The following is a 16,027-nucleotide window of genomic DNA, read 5'->3' as shown; positions in this document are numbered from 1 at the left end:
TTCTTCTTCTTAAATGGGACTAATGTTCCTAGAGAAACTTCGCCGTCTCAACGTAGTATTACTTGCGTCATTTTTATTAGTACTTAGTTGAGATTTCTATGCCAAATAACACGCCTTGCATGCATTCTGAGTGGCAAGTTCTAGAATACGCGTGACCACAGTGCAAGCCGGGGAAATTTCTTTGACGAAAAATTCCCCGACCAGAACGGGAATCGAACCCGAACCCCCGGCATGTTAGACGTGACGCTAACCACTCGACCATGGGAGCACAAGTGTGTATATGTATGACCATTATATCTAGCGAATAACTATACGAAAGTCAAACATTTATATTTTACGTTTAAACGTATGAGTCCAACGACGAATATATCGACGAATAGTTAATATATGGATCCGTTCAATCCAGTTACAAAAAGGACTGAAATCAAATAAGAATAGTCCGGTAATGATCTTATGCATTATATTCAATAAATATTCCACGACACTAACATTAATTTATACATTTCATTCAACAATATTCTAGAATATGGAATAAGGCACTTGTCCAAAAAAGTTACTCCTATACTCGCGTCGGTGTGTCAGACCGAAAGTGTTAAAAAGTGGCACACGTCCCCTTTGTACCAACACATGCGATACGCTAAACGATGACGAACGACGAATAACGAAGCTAGGGAGAATCGCAAAGTCGTAGTGTTCATATTTTCTGAGAAATGAATGAATTATTTCTCGGTCTGACAGACCAATGCGCGAGTATAGAAGTGTTAAACAAACTGATTGTGAATGAAATCTAGAATATGTGTAATGATATTTTTTGGTTATAGACATAGGATAGGAAATAGGAATAGGTGATTGACTGAATTATGGTTTGGGAGTTATTCTCATATTCCCGTACATCTTATGTACGTCGTTCGCTAAGATAATTCATAAAAAAATAATGATACTGAGAACAATAAATGAAATGGGGTGTAACATCTAGAATATGTTTACTAGATAGAACCTTCATTTGATTTGATTTGGTTTATACATGTCGTTAGTGGATAGTTGTCTAGTGCGGAATATTTCAGGATATACATTCTACCCATACTCATTTCTCCAGAAAAGATGAACACAGTGTTTGTTGTTCAAAAGGAGTGAAATCCAAGTGTCTCTCGGTAACCATCGTCGATAATTCGTTCTATCCTATCCAACGTATCATTTCATTTCACCCTACCCCAATTTTTTGTTTCTTCCATTTCCCAAGGTAAAAAAATATTTGCAAGAATACGGTCTGTCGGAAAAAGCGATAGCTTTGATCGAAAACTCCTCAACCTTCCCAACGTCGGATCTCCTCCCATCCAATGATGGCCCGGTACTAGTGGTGTTTTTCCCTCCAAATGTGAACTCGTTGATCCAACCAATGGATCAGAACACCAAGCGTCTTACGAAGTTGTACTACGTGGAGAGTTTGCTGGCATCACTGGTGGCCAAGAACGGAGATATTGGTGAGATACTGAAGAACTGCTGTAGGCCTCTGCTGGACGAGATACTGAAACACGAGAACATGAACGACGACGACATGCCACTGAACACATTGAGAGAGCGTTGGTTTACGGAGAAATCGGAAATCGATCGTTGCACGACGGAAGTTGCTGAAATATTGAACATTATTAACGCAGAGGTAATGATTCGACGACGGTTTCAAAGTGCCGACGCAATGCAACAATTATAATTTCTATTTTCGCAGAATATTTTCCCTACCGATGAAATTTGTATGTGGAATAACTGTGATAGCGGGGAGGAGCGGGAGTCGGACGGTACGGACGGGGATGGCATGGATAGCCCAATCGGGGAGGTACCACCGAAAATCTCTGCCGATGAGGCCATTTCCATTTTAACACTAGCGATCGAATGGGCAGAGGCGGACGGTGTGGATAGGAGTAACATTTTCTCTCTGAAGAAACTTCGGAAGCGGGCAATTAGGAAGTACATAGAAACTAAACAAAAGCAAAATACCCTTAGCGCTTATTTTAGGAAGAACTAGTTAAGTCAAGCACATCACTTCACATTTTTAAAGTACGCGCACTTGTTTATTTTTTGGTTTGGCTTAACCAAACGTGGTGATTATGTTATGTGCATTATTGTTCCCGGTCGTATTAAGTTTTAGGTTCATGTTGTAATTGTATTTTCCGTTTGGGATGAAGGTGTTTGTAAGATGTATAGAAATAAACGAAGCAATATTTGTTCGAGAATTATTGTTTTTTTTTTGACAATTGGGTGGTCGATATGTGGGAGAGTTGTAAGAAGTTCCAACAAATATAAAATTTGGGATTGGAGCATGGGAATGTGTTTAAGCTCGAGCATACTTTACACTTCATGGTTGCTCTACTTGATTGACCTGAGCTCGCGAAATTGAACGAATAACACATTGAATGGCGCTTGGGATTTGCAATTTATTTTCATTGTGTATGTTTCGGTGTTCAAATATTTTTAACATCGCCACGTCCACGTACATGAAAATCATATCAGATGAAAATGCTTGACACAATAGTAGTTATTTTATAGCCATACTTCTTATATCCGCAAAACATTCCGATGCAATTAGAGCAAATGTTTTATGTACTACATGGGTTGAAAAGGATTTTTTCAACAGATGGCGCAACTGATAAATGAACAAGATTCATTTCGAGAGGTTCATCTGCCACTACCTTAAGTGTGAAGTTTCATTACATTTCGTTTATTTGTTCACAAACTACAGTTTTTTAAGTGTCACTGCCTGAGCATTCGTATAGAAAAAGGAATATCGTAATTGGATCGAACATTGTTTTTGATGGGGAAATTACCTGAAAAATCAACGCGGTGGTTGACGAAATGTTACTCCACTTCTGCTCCTTCGAAAACAACAGTTTATCGGTGGTTTAGTGAATTTCAAGTGGGTCGTACATGCACCGCAGATGCACCTCGCTCTGGAAGGTCAAAAGAGGCTACGAATACAGGAATCGTAAAACAAGTGCATCGACTCGTTTTGAACGATCGTAAAGTGAAGTTACGCGAGTTAGCTGAGGCCGTAGGCATTGAAAATGATCGAGTGGGATACATTTTGCACGAAATTTTGTACATGAGAAAACTATCCGCGCGATGGGTGCCGCGTTTGCTGACCGTCAATCAAAAAGAGTGGCGCGTTGATGATTCAACAGCCAGTTTGGCGTTGTTGAAGCGTAATCGGGTGGACTTCTTTCGCCGTTTTGTGACAATGGATGAAACGTGAAGTGCATCGGCATTCAACAAGCATCACACACGCGTCTAATAGAAGCACACAGTTACAGCGATAAAAATAAAACATCGTGAGAATGACCGTTTATGAAAAATCGTTTCTCGACTCTCGGTCAAAACCGCCAACAAAGCTGGGAGTTTGTTGCATCAGGAGCGTTCTCAGCTCGTGGGGAAACATAAAATACAAAACGAGCAGAATAAGCGACATTTGTTGTTTCGGGCACAGAAAGATTCCGAGAATTTTCCTCAGAGGAGATGCAATACTTATACGCTAGCGACAGCTTATTTACTATGCAAGGATGGAGTTTACATCGCAAATATTCTCTTTTCGTTATCCCCCTTCGTTGTTTCAATTCTAGCGGCTGCATAGGTTGCCCGTTATTGACAGCTCTGTTCGGGAATGCACACAAATGGACAGAACAAATGTATGGGGAAATGGGAATGTTTTAAATTTTCATCAATTTAAACCATGTACTGACTATGGGATTGGAATGTATAGCATATCAAATAAAAAAACCGATTCGACTGATATGCGAATCGTTAAAATCCGTTTGCAGCAAAAATAAAGTTATTTACGTTAACTTTAGTTCATAAAAACGTGACCTGTTTTCTGATTTGGCACCCTTAAAGAAAGACGTAGCCAAAAACAGCGCGTGATTGGACATTAGTCGGGAGAAGGTGCGAATGAAGTCCCGACTTAAGTCCAGGCCTCTGAACCACGGCCTAATCTTAGGGATAATCGAATAAAATCACTGGCCCAATTTATCTTCGTTCCACTTACGTTGCAAGTTAGCAATGATATTTTTACGGACTGAAGAATAAAATTCATTGAAGGCGATTTTACGCTGATAAATATCGTCTTCAATTGCACCTACCTTTGCTCATGAGTCAGCCCTCTCATTGCTCAGAATTGAGCAATGTGAAGGGACCCATACAAAGGTAATGGTAATTTTATCTCCTTCTGTATAATGTAGCCTCGGTACCACGTTAGTTTTAAACTACGAAAAAATAGACTACGAGCAACTGTTTAAAAATAGCAAAAAGCTGTCAAATGTATGCATATCCGACCGCTAGGAGTTCCGCTATTGCCAAGATGGAATATCCAATTCCTGATTTTTCTAAGCTTCAGGCAGAGATCGAAATGCTCGCCGATTTGAGACGAAAAACATCCATTTTCACCCACAGAGAAACATAACTGAAAATATAGGAGGCGAGAGAATTTTATACGTTCACTTCGATTCTCGCGAGAAACGCAGAGCCAATTTTTATTTTTCGGTGAGTTATGATTGCCGAAAAATGGTCTCGTTTTCAGTGACTCGTTGATGCCGATAATGGTTTTTCACTTCTTCAGTACAGCTGAAAACATGCGGCAATATTAGGTTTCATCGTGAAGTGAACATGAGATGGATTAATATTTGTTCAATTCACATGCTGTCCAAATGCAGATCGTTTGGACGCTGCTCTAACAGACTAATGTTGGTAAAGTTAGTTTTGATTTTTCGCTCCATACCAAATATACCAAACTATACCAAATGAGAGACGAAAAAGCATTCTCGTTGAACTTCCGAGATAGAGATTTTCGACATCTCTTTCTCTCTGAAAAAGAATTTTCGGTGAAAAGGAAGAGGCGAAAATATCAACAATACACAGTTCATCGAAAACTAGATTGATTGAATGAATATTTATCGCGCAGCCGAGCGAGAATTTCGATCTCTGGCTTCAGGTAGTAAAATCAGATTGATAAAAAGATGCCATGTGAATATCGGCCACATTCATTCTTAAATATAGATAGAATATTCGAAAAATTATAATTTTTTAAAAATTCGTTTTTTTTAACAGGCTCAGTAACATAAGTTTCAAGGAGCCGAATTCTTAAATATATAGAAAACTAGCTGTACCCTGCCACGCTTTGCTGTGGCACATTGTGGTTGCATGGATGAGTTAAATTTTCATTTGTTTATGTTGTAACAACCATCCTAGATGTGTTTGTTTGTTTTGTATATTGTATCATAGTTTGAGCTCAATCGGTTCCGTACTTTTCAAGTTTTTGACGCGTACACAAACGAACAGAACATTTATATATACAGGTCGGACTCGAATATATACGGACTCGATCATATGTGATTCGATTATATACAATTTTGGACTCGATTATATACAGTTTGGAAAAAAATATTTTTTTATATTTCAAATATGGCTTATTTCACGAAAAAATGTAACATTTCAACGTTAAGGTGAGTTTTAAGTGGCTATTACATGTACAGTGGGGTAAAAATTGCGATTTTTGAAGATTTTGCTTGAATTTTTACCAGGAATTGTTTATATCGATGTTGCAGCCAAATTAAGAAAAATGGAAGTTGGGCGTCAAAGAACAAACTGTAGAGCGGTTAAAGAACTTCAATTTAATTGATAGAAGCAATCTAGTTTAATATAAATTTTAAGGATAAAATTATTAATAACACATGAAAATTGTTAACTTTTAAGTGTTTCACTTCCAAAATGTTATTAAAATCCACTAATTTAGTTTTTCCACTACTATATCCTGTACTAAATTTTCTTATCTTTCAAATGAACCATCAGAACCGTCTTTCGTAGCGTACTTTTTAATGCAGAGCCAGTTTGGGGCAACAGAGTTCGAAACAAAAAAAAAGTTCTATAACTCTGTCATTGTTGAAATTAGAACATATGCGTAGGAGGATTTTTTTCATCAAATATGATCGTCTATCACCTCCAGAGAGAATCTGGATAAATTTATTTTTTTCATGTGAGAAAGGTGTTTTCTGACTTTCAGGGGATGAATCAAAAATCAAATTCTTCTTTTATTTTCGAAAAACGAAAAATACATGCAAAATAATTTTTTTTGACTCGATTATATAGAGTGAAAAGAAATCAAAAACTGTATATAATCGAGTCCGCGCTGCATATAGGGATAGAGATAGATGCGGGAAATCGATAAATTTTAAATCACTTCGAAACACAATTTCAGTTCACGATTTTGTCAAACATGTGGAAAAAAGATGTTTCCATCACATAGAACACATATCAATTACTGAATAGTCGATTTTCATTAGAAGCTCAATTTCCGAAACGCACTCTGGTCAGATATAAAATCATTTTTCTTCAAATTTTCCAATTTTTTATGTCGTAACAACACTTCTTGAAGTGGATTGTATATTATGTCCAACTTTGAGCTCAATCGGTTCCGTACTTTTCGAGTTTTTGACGTGTACACAAACGAACAGAACATTTTTATATATATAGAGATAATCATTAGAATGAAAATTTTTCGCACTTCGATATCCGATTTATAAAACCATAATATGATACTATAATCGTCACAGGGTATTGTTTGTTAGAGAAATACACATTTACCAAAAAAAAAACATTCTACCGTATTCCTTTAACCCGAATGTAACACTTGGAGAAAAAAAATGAGAAAGAAGGAGATTTTTTAAATTAAAACGATTAATTACGTTTACTGACGATATTGATTTCGAAATTGAAAAATTAACTACGATTCTCATAATAAATCAAAGAAATTCAATACAGAGTAAAAGGGCTTCTAATTTCTTAACCCTCCTGTACTCGCACACAAAATCATAACGCGTATACTCGCCAAAGTGCCACAGGCCGTTCGTGTCTTTGTAATATTGCTATTGTTCACTTATTAGCCGTTATTGCTATTTATTTCAAGAAAATGATATAATTGAAAGAATAAAACTCCACAAAATATATTTTCTTCAACTTAATTCCGTTTTAATACTCATTTGATTCAGCCTCCTCAAAACAGAATTATTGATTTTGCGGTCTGTGAAACCCGGTGTGCGAGTACAGGAGGGTTAAAGTAGAAGAATTTCATAGAAGTATGAAATTTTGATTGTCGCCTAACTTCCTGCTTAAATATTTAAACTGAAATAAATCGACGTGAAATAAGAAAGGAAGCGGAAGCTCTATGCATAATTGAATTTTATTTTCATGCCAATTTTTTTATATTTTCCAATGATTTTTCATGTTAATATAACATGCTGCATTAGGATTATGTCTTTCGGGAACATATTAGGAGTGAAAATTGAAAAACGAAAAATCTACCGTATCGCGAAAATTCTCCAATTTCAAGCGCTTGTTGCTCAGTTATTACCTCATGGATTTACAAGACATTTGCACTCCATAACATGTTATTACAATAAATCTATATATATATATATATATATATATATATATATATATATATATATATATATATATATATATATATATATATATATATATATATATATATATATATATTGAATCTAACTAACCTCGAGCCAACCGCGAGTAATCGGTTACATATTACTAACATAGTTATAAGGCAAACATTGTCGAAATATTGAACTCCCGGCCCCGTCAGGTTGACGCCATATGAGCCTTAATAAAAATATATATTTGGATAAAAAAAAATGAATCTAACTAACAATTGAAACATGTTATGCACTGGGCGGACTCGATTATATACAGTCTCCAACTGTATATAATCGAATCCTGTATATAATTGAATAAAAAAAAATTAAATTGTTTTATATAAGTTACACCAGGGCAAGCTGAAATTCGGAGCAAGTTAAAACAGAAATAGTATCTTTCACTAGGAATGATGAAATGCCGTAATAAAAAAAAAATATATATATAGTAAACATTATCTTTCAACCCACCTTATGACAGCCATTACCAGAATATTGGATTGCTTAACGCAATCCGCGTCTTTGTTTACTTTTCCTTGTTCCGTGAAATCAAAACAAACATTTTTGCGCGCTGACTCAATCGGTCCGAAAACACTGATTTTTAAAAAAAATCGCCAAAATCGCACATCATGGATATAAAATAGGAATAATCAAGTGTACTGCTTTTGAAAACTCAACTAAAATAAAACTAACATTTTTTTTCTGGAATAACATAAAATGTTCTACTCTTCAATACATGTATATCATTTGTATAATATATGTGCTAGAGCCAATATTAGCGAGCGTAACAGATGAAAGCATATGAAAGCTTTTCGTATAGTTTGCCAAATACACGGCCCAGACAGGGAAAGTTATATTCTCGTTCTTATTCTTCTTTATCCTCTTAGAAAACATTTTCCAACTTCATTTTATGATGAGATGTAATATTATCACGTTTCTATATAACAGCGCTGGCAGCTATATGGATAGCGTGGTCGTGTGAAATAGCTTTGCATTCCAGCTGTCCTTGGTTCGATCCCCATTGACGTAATATCGACTTTTTTTTTGCACAATCCCAAATGAAAAGAGAAAAGAAAACAGAAAGAGATGTCTGCTCGCATACATACAAACCATTTTTTAAGCATTCAAAATAGCTCATTATTTGCGCATTTGACTCTCATGCACAGGAAATGGCATCTTTTCTGCCAAAGATGACATGTTTTCTGCCAACACTAGTTTGGGTGTAGGCTTCATTCAATTAGTTCCGGTAGTTCTTTGTTTCAAAGAGGCTTCAAACTTTTCTGTTCATTCGCCTCGAATTCAATTAGTTGGTTTTTGAGAATTCTAATATTTGAACATCACTTCATAACGGATATTTTGAAGTTGATGGTATAAGACCAAATTATCATTCTTTTGGATCGCACTACATATCCAATTGCCTTTGAGACGTTACATTATTTCAATATATACTGAGTTTTAGAAGTTGTAATTTCGATTTTGTGTGTACCAAAACTTGTGCTTGACATTGTTTTGACGAATTCATTGATTAATCGGAAATCGAACCCGAATTTCCCATTACGACATGTGTTATGATAACCACTCGACCATATGTGAGTCACTGAAATAGTAAACTAATTCAGTAGAATTTTGAACCCAAATGTTATATAAGTGATGAATTACCATTATTCATTCCTGAATATAAAACATATAAATAACGTAACTTTCTGCTTTGCAGATGCTCTCTACGAGAGTCTCGACAGTCCGTTCCTGCTTCCAATACCGATGCCCTGCCCGACGCCTCCTCCAAGTCCCCGTCGCCAGCTGCGCTCTCGAAGTGTGGATGTCGGCATAGTTCATACCCAGAATAGTGCCAACACGTTGCTGAACCTGCTAAGTAAACAATCCGAAATGTGCTGTAAATCGGAACCATTCACTTCAATCGATTCGTTGGATCGAATTCCGTCACCTTTCTCGCTTTCTCCGAACGCCAACTCCACCAGAGCGTCATTCGAATCCAACTTGTCTTCGATTGATGAGAACAGTTCGATCGAAAACTTCAAACAAGGACCCAGCTCCAAACGACGCTGCTCCGATAATAGCCATCTGTTTTCGCTCAATAAACCGAACGTTTTCCCGGAAAAACGTCAATCGGAACCCACCATCCGGTACGCGTTCTACAATAAAAGTTTCGACTTCCTCTGCCCAAAGCAACCTACAAAACGGGTGTTGTCCCAGAATGACATCTCGAAACGCACCTTCCGGCGGCAAATTTCCACTATCCAAGAATTTACGGCGGACGAAGCCTTGTACGACGTGGAGCACAATTGGCAGAAACCGACCTTGAAGAATGTACAAAAATTCCAGTGTAATATTTTCAGCGAAGATGGACGATGTATTCATTTAGATCCGGTCAATCATAATCGTGACGTGGAGTTAGACGAGTATGGTCCTATTGATCTGGATGGTAACGAGCAACACTTGGACAAAGTAGTGGAGATGATGACGGAGCAATCCCGCGATAGTTATTGTGATGATGAGATTATTTACGAGAATGTTAAAGTGTGTCGAAAATGTGGACATCATACAGTAAATTTATAATATCAAGCCCAATTCCAACAATACTTCTATATACGTGATACAAATATAAATACTATTCATGTAAAATATATTCAGGAAGTATGTATTCACGTTAGTTAAATCGCATCCAGGGTTGTTGTTAGCAGAGATTGATATTCTAGACAATCGGTGAGAGCTATGATTAGTTCAACAAATTTATATTTCTGTTGCATACGCTCCGGAGTTCGCATTTCGTCCCCCACAAACGTACAATGAATTATATAAAAATAATTTTCAAATGTTGAGGTCGAAATCGTCAATTCACCTGAACACATTTCATTGTAAAGTTCAAGTCACTTTAATAGATATCAAATAATCATGAAATATAAATATAGAAAACAACCAGTAAGATCATCATGGAACATTTGCTATTATTCCGATCCGAGAATCTATTACACAAATCTTCAAAAACTATCTGCTGTGCATGTCAATAAATATGAAGCAAAACCTTTGCAAATAGCTCCGTTCATTCGATGGCAGCTGCTGAACAATTTCGCATTTGTGTTTTTACAGTAGTAGGAAATGTTAGCTAAATATAATGTAGTCGATCAGCATGACACGTAAAGTAAGAAAGTAACCGCTCCCCAAAAATGTTTAGCAATCATTCGTGCAGAAAAATATATAAATAAATAAGTATTACTGTTCGTGAAAAACAAAACTTCCTAATTGCTCGTAGTGCATCCGTGCCAAGAAAGTAACAAATCGTAACCAATTATAGTACATGAGTAAAAAGTCACTGAACTGCATTCGTTCAAACAAATTCGCGTTTTACTTTAGTATTACCCTCCCTCAGCTCTAGAGAGAAACACACCCTTTCGCCGAGTTTGCGTGGCAAAGGTATCACTATGAACCACCCACACGCTTCGCACCGCCACTTCTTCGACCGGACAGTCAGCCGTGGCCGTAACCTTGGAGTCATCGCACTAATTAAGCTGAAAAAAAAACAACAACAAATAGATATACTAGCGAAATTTGATTCTGGTTGGAATTGGCGGGGGAGGAGGAACATTGTTTGGGGGCGAGGGGCTAACAAGTGTTGAATGCATGCGCTGCCGCATTTTTGTTTTGTTTTTCCATTGTTAAACCTTATATTATTACAACTGATGACGGAGAGTATGCGCACTTGTCGTTTTTTTTCTTCTTCAATATAATCGAGTAAACATATTTTTCTTTTTTTTCCATTGCCTGCATTGGTTTTGTGTTACTCATATCTTTATGTGAGAAACTTTAATTGCGTGATGATTGTTTAACTGTTATCAATGAAATGCTTGATATATCTTGAACTTATATCCTACGAAGCAGACATTTATTACACTCGGCTTAACATCCGGATAACAACATGGTGCGAAAATGAAAAGATTTAACTATGCCTAGACCTAGGCCAAAACGTTTCGCTCCAAAGAGCTGGTGTAATCGATAGATATAAGCTTATCCGATGTACCGGTATTTGTCTGCCTGTAAACATTAGCGTACCGTTCTGAATCATATTTCGGACACTTTGTTCTAATATCTTGAAATTCTTAATGCACTGATGATATAACTATAAAAATAATATCACAATTGCTTCTTTAGAGTAATCCCTTGGTTTCACTATCGTTCCATATGAGAACTACATTTGAATTATAACATAATCGACAAAAATCTGACAACACTACTCATTATCGTTTGTGTTTGACGTTTGCTTAGCGTGAGCACGTATTATTTACCCCTTCATCAATACCGTTCTGAATCATATTTCGGACGCTTAAGGCATATGATGCAGAAAATAGGTCTAAACTTTATGCACAGGTATTATTTGGTTGATATTTTCAATAAATTAGAACAATATGCATTTTTTTTTTTTTTTATTTTTTTTTTTTATAGAGACTTTGCCTAATGTGGCATTCGCCTCTGTATTTCAATTTTATTTTGTGAGTTTACAGTAATTCATATATGATTGTACAGTTTGATGTCTTTTAAAAATTTCAGTACTTTTTCTTCCATATTGTTGTTGTTACTTAATATATCCCTTATATTGTTTGGTAGTCCATTTCGTCTCCTTTCAATAGCGTATTTACAGCAATCGAGTAGTATATGGTTCACAGTGATTGGTTTGCTACAGATGTCACACATCGCGGGAGGTTTCCTCTCGAACAGATGCTTTTTGTTGTACCAAGTATGTCCCAGACGCAATCTGGTCAGTACTATTTGCTCTCGCCTAGTTTTTCTGTCCTTCCATCTCGTTATGGTACCTTTAATGAGTTTTAGGCCTCTCGGATCTGCGTTGTTCCAGATAAATTGATGTTTTTGCCACAAAATCCTTCTACACCAGCTAACTGCATCTTGTGCGGGAATCGAGGAACAAATCACCTCCGCATTTCGTCCTTCGCGAGCCATGTCATCCGCCTTTTCATTTCCGTCGATTCCCTGGTGACCAGGAACCCAGCATAGAATGATTTGTTTATCCTTCATCTCTTTTACAATTTTTTGAATGAAAGGATGATGCAACTTCCCTTTTTCTATCTCCTGTAAGCAGCTTGCAGAATCTGTGAAAATTACGCTTCTATTTTGTATTTGCCTTGTAGCTTTCGCAATTGCAAAAGCTTCGGCGGAATAAATGGAACATTGATTACCAAGGCTTCCACTAAGCCGGTAGTTCGGGCCTACAATTCCAACTCCAACTTTGGATTGTGATAACGAACCATCTGTGAACCAAAGGTCGTAATCAGCGTATTTTTTTTCCACTAGTGATTCAAATAATTTTTGGGCTATCAGACGTCCTTGACCTGCTCTGACCCGTTTTTTCAAAAACCAGTCGATTTTAGGACACGCTTCATACCAGGGTCTACCTAGCTTAGTGTGGATTTTTGTGATCATCGGGAGTTTTTGATTGGTTAGAGCATTAAGTGCTTGATTGGTTTTCTTCCATATTGTTTTGGTTGTAGCGTTTTCCCTCTCCATGATTCTACAAGCCTTTTTTTGCCAATGTTAAGGTTGCCACAAATTCCCATGGGAGCCGTGCTGCTTCTGCCATCATCGATTGTATTGGAGTTGTTCGGAGGGCACTTGATGCAATCCGAATGACAGCATTATAGGTTGGAGTAAGTTGGATGATGTTTTGCCACTTGAGTACTTCAAGTCCATAAAATAATTTGGAGAGAACAATAGCGTATCCAATTCTTTCGAGGGTTTTCCTGTCAGCCCACCGAGAAATTGCTTTCAGCAGATTTAGTCGACTTCTGCAGTCTTCGATCAACTTTTTGGTGTAATTGTTGAACAAGCATCTTCTGTCGAATATCACACCAAGAGTTTTTGTGGTTTTTGGCCTTTGGAGTTCGACTCCGTCCAGGTCTATCTTCCCTCCGTCAAGGTGCCATTTTCGGTGTTTTTGTAGTTTGCAGCAATGCATGGTTGAAGACTTATCGACCGAGATTTCAAACCCTACGCTAGAAGCCCATTTCGAGATGGCTTGAACTGCTCTCTCCAACTTTAGGCGCAAGTGTTTGACCATTTTGCCTGTAGCAACGACCACAATATCGTCAGCATAAACGAACATACGGACGTTCTTAGGAGCAGCACCAAAGATAGGATTGATTGCCAACAAGAATAGTGTCACAGAAAGCACAGACCCTTGGGGCACACCATTTTCTTGAATTTTTGCTCGCGACAACGATCCTCCATAGCTTACTTGAAATGTTCTTTCTGCGAGGAAATTTATTATGAATCGCGTCATGTTCTTCCCCAGGTGGTTGCTGATAATTCTATCCATCACGTGACGGTGCCATACACGATCATAAGCTTTTTTCAAGTCGAGAACTACAATTTCACAATGTTCTCGATTTTTTGCTGCTTCCGTTATCACATGGTCTAATTCCGAAAAATAATCACTTGTGCCCATACCTTTACGAAAGGCAAATTGATGTGGGTGGAATACTCCGTTTGTTTCTAGGTGGGTAGTCAGCCTACGGTTGACCATTTTTTCTAAGGTTTTGGCTATACAGCTGGTCAGAGAAATGGGACGAAATTGGTTATAATCCTTGCTGCTTTTTCCCGATTTTGGTATTGGAATCACGATGCATTGTTTCCATGAATTCGGAATTACTCCATGAGACCAGATATGGTTGAATGCCTTTAGAAGGGTGTATTTGCAATGGAGTGGAAGCCGTTTCAGCATCGGGTAGCCGATGTTATCAGGACCCGTTGATGAACCTTTCGTGTTATCTAGGGCTAGCAGTAGTTCGTCAATTGAAAAATCCTTGTCTAGGGGTGAGGATACTTCAAAGCTGTAGTTCAAGTTATGCTTTTCACGATCTCGTTTTAGTTGTTGAAATTCTTCTGAATAGTTGGCTGTAGATGAGGTTGACGCAAAGAACTCGGCAAAGTGTTCGACGATTTCCTGAGGGTCATCCGTTTGTTTCCCGTCGATGAAGATACTACGGGCTCCAGTATGTTTTTTCTTTGCAAGTTTGTTGTAATTTTACCACAATTCCGACGAGTTAGTATTCGAATTGAAGATTTCCGCGAATCGTTCCCAAGATGATTGTTTGGCTTCCGTGATAATTTTTCTGGCATGCTTATTTGCTTCTAGATATTCCAAACGCGCAGCTTCTTTGCTTGGATTCTCTATGCTTAATTTGCGGAGTTTCCTCAAAGCTTTCCTTCGTTTTTTTACCGCCATCGCTATCTGTTGGTTCCACCAAAACTGGCTCCTCTTCCCGATTTTCCCACTTGATTTTGGAATTGAAAGTGATTCGGCATGGATAATGTTAGCAGTGATATTGTCTAGCGACATGGTGGCACCAGCTGGAATTTTTTCATCAATTATCATTTCAAAAGCAGTCCAGTCTGCATCCTTGAAAAGCCATCTTTTGCGATAGTAAATGTTGCGGAGCGTATTGTGGGACCGTATGAGAATCGGAAAGTGATCACTTCCATAACTGTCTTGCTCAACTGACCATGTAAAGTTTGACACGAGGCCAGCAGAAACAAAAGAAATATCAATTGATGAAAATGATCCTGACGTGCAGTGTATATGAGTAGGTGATCCATTGTTCAGCGAGACAAGATTATTATCAACAGCCCATTCAAAAATCATGTTCCATGGATCGCCAATTCTGGCAATACAAGCGTGCATATCAGTGGTATTGTTTATGCTTTGGTAGCAGAAGTCATTCCGAATGCCCAAACCAGCGATTCCCTTCCCTAGGCTCGCTGGACGATTGTGTGTTATCCAGTTGTAATTGTTGCATAGAAGGTTGTTGGTTTTATCGGTCATCATTTCTTGTAAACAGATAACGGCTGGAGTGTTGTCATCAGCGAGTTTTTTGAATTCGGGATAGTTTCGCCATATACTTCGCACATTCCATTGAAGAAGGAAAGTTTCGTTGTTATTTGTGTTGATTTCGGAGATATTGCTGAACTGACTTTCGTTCTCGTTGTCTCGTACTCGTCTGAATTCAGTATCTGAGAATGAGAAGGTAGCTGGGGAGAATTGTCTGTTGTCAATACGTTTACTGGTACTTGCCTGTAAGGGCAAGTCCCCAACACCGGTAGCTGCTGTAGGATCAGTCCGAGGTACGGGAACATCTACAATCAGGACCGGTGTTAGGAAATGCCCGGGGTTAACGGACCCCTCACCGGTAGTAGTTGCAGCTTGTGAAAGATGAAAAGACGTAGGCGGTGGTGAATGATGTTGAATCATTGGGACTGATATTCGGGAACTCGAACCTTCGCCTGGATCCCACAGTTGGTAAAAATCACGTAAAGTTGGTTGTTGGGACAGGCCCCTCACATCGAAAGCTTTTGAAGGGTTGCTCCGAGATTCGGGAACATCTACTGTCAGGAACCGTGTGTGGAAATGCATAGACTCTTGATAGGCATCGTTCGAAGAAAATTCTAGAGTTTTGGAATCATTTTCAATGTTGGAAGCAGAGCTAACGGTGCTAATTGGCGTTGAGCAGCTGCTACTGTTTTTACTGGTCGTAGAG

The 16,027-nt window shown here is 38.0% G+C and overlaps 1 protein-coding gene across 3 annotated transcripts in view; it reads left to right on the top strand.

Annotated features, from left to right (window-relative positions):
- LOC129777480 (histidine decarboxylase) overlaps positions 1-10,797 on the top strand; it is a 42,605-nt gene extending 31,808 nt beyond the window's left edge. The window contains exons 8-9 of one of the 3 annotated variants that reach the window (XM_055783757.1): positions 1,241-1,657; positions 1,724-2,227. In XM_055783757.1, coding sequence (XP_055639732.1) covers positions 1,241-1,657; positions 1,724-2,020 — 714 coding nt within the window. In that variant the 3' untranslated portion in view covers positions 2,021-2,227. Of the gene's footprint in view, positions 1-1,240; positions 1,658-1,723; positions 2,228-9,180 lie in introns of those variants that run through there. The other 2 variants (XM_055783756.1, XM_055783758.1) reach the window with 2 other exon arrangements.
- The last annotated feature ends 5,230 nt before the right edge of the window (positions 10,798-16,027 follow it).

This window comes from Toxorhynchites rutilus, chromosome 3 (genome assembly GCF_029784135.1).
Source record: "Toxorhynchites rutilus septentrionalis strain SRP chromosome 3, ASM2978413v1, whole genome shotgun sequence".
Lineage (NCBI taxonomy): Eukaryota > Metazoa > Arthropoda > Insecta > Diptera > Culicidae > Toxorhynchites > Toxorhynchites rutilus.
Note: the sequence above shows the minus strand (reverse complement) of the source record. Positions and strands in the feature narration are given on the sequence as shown.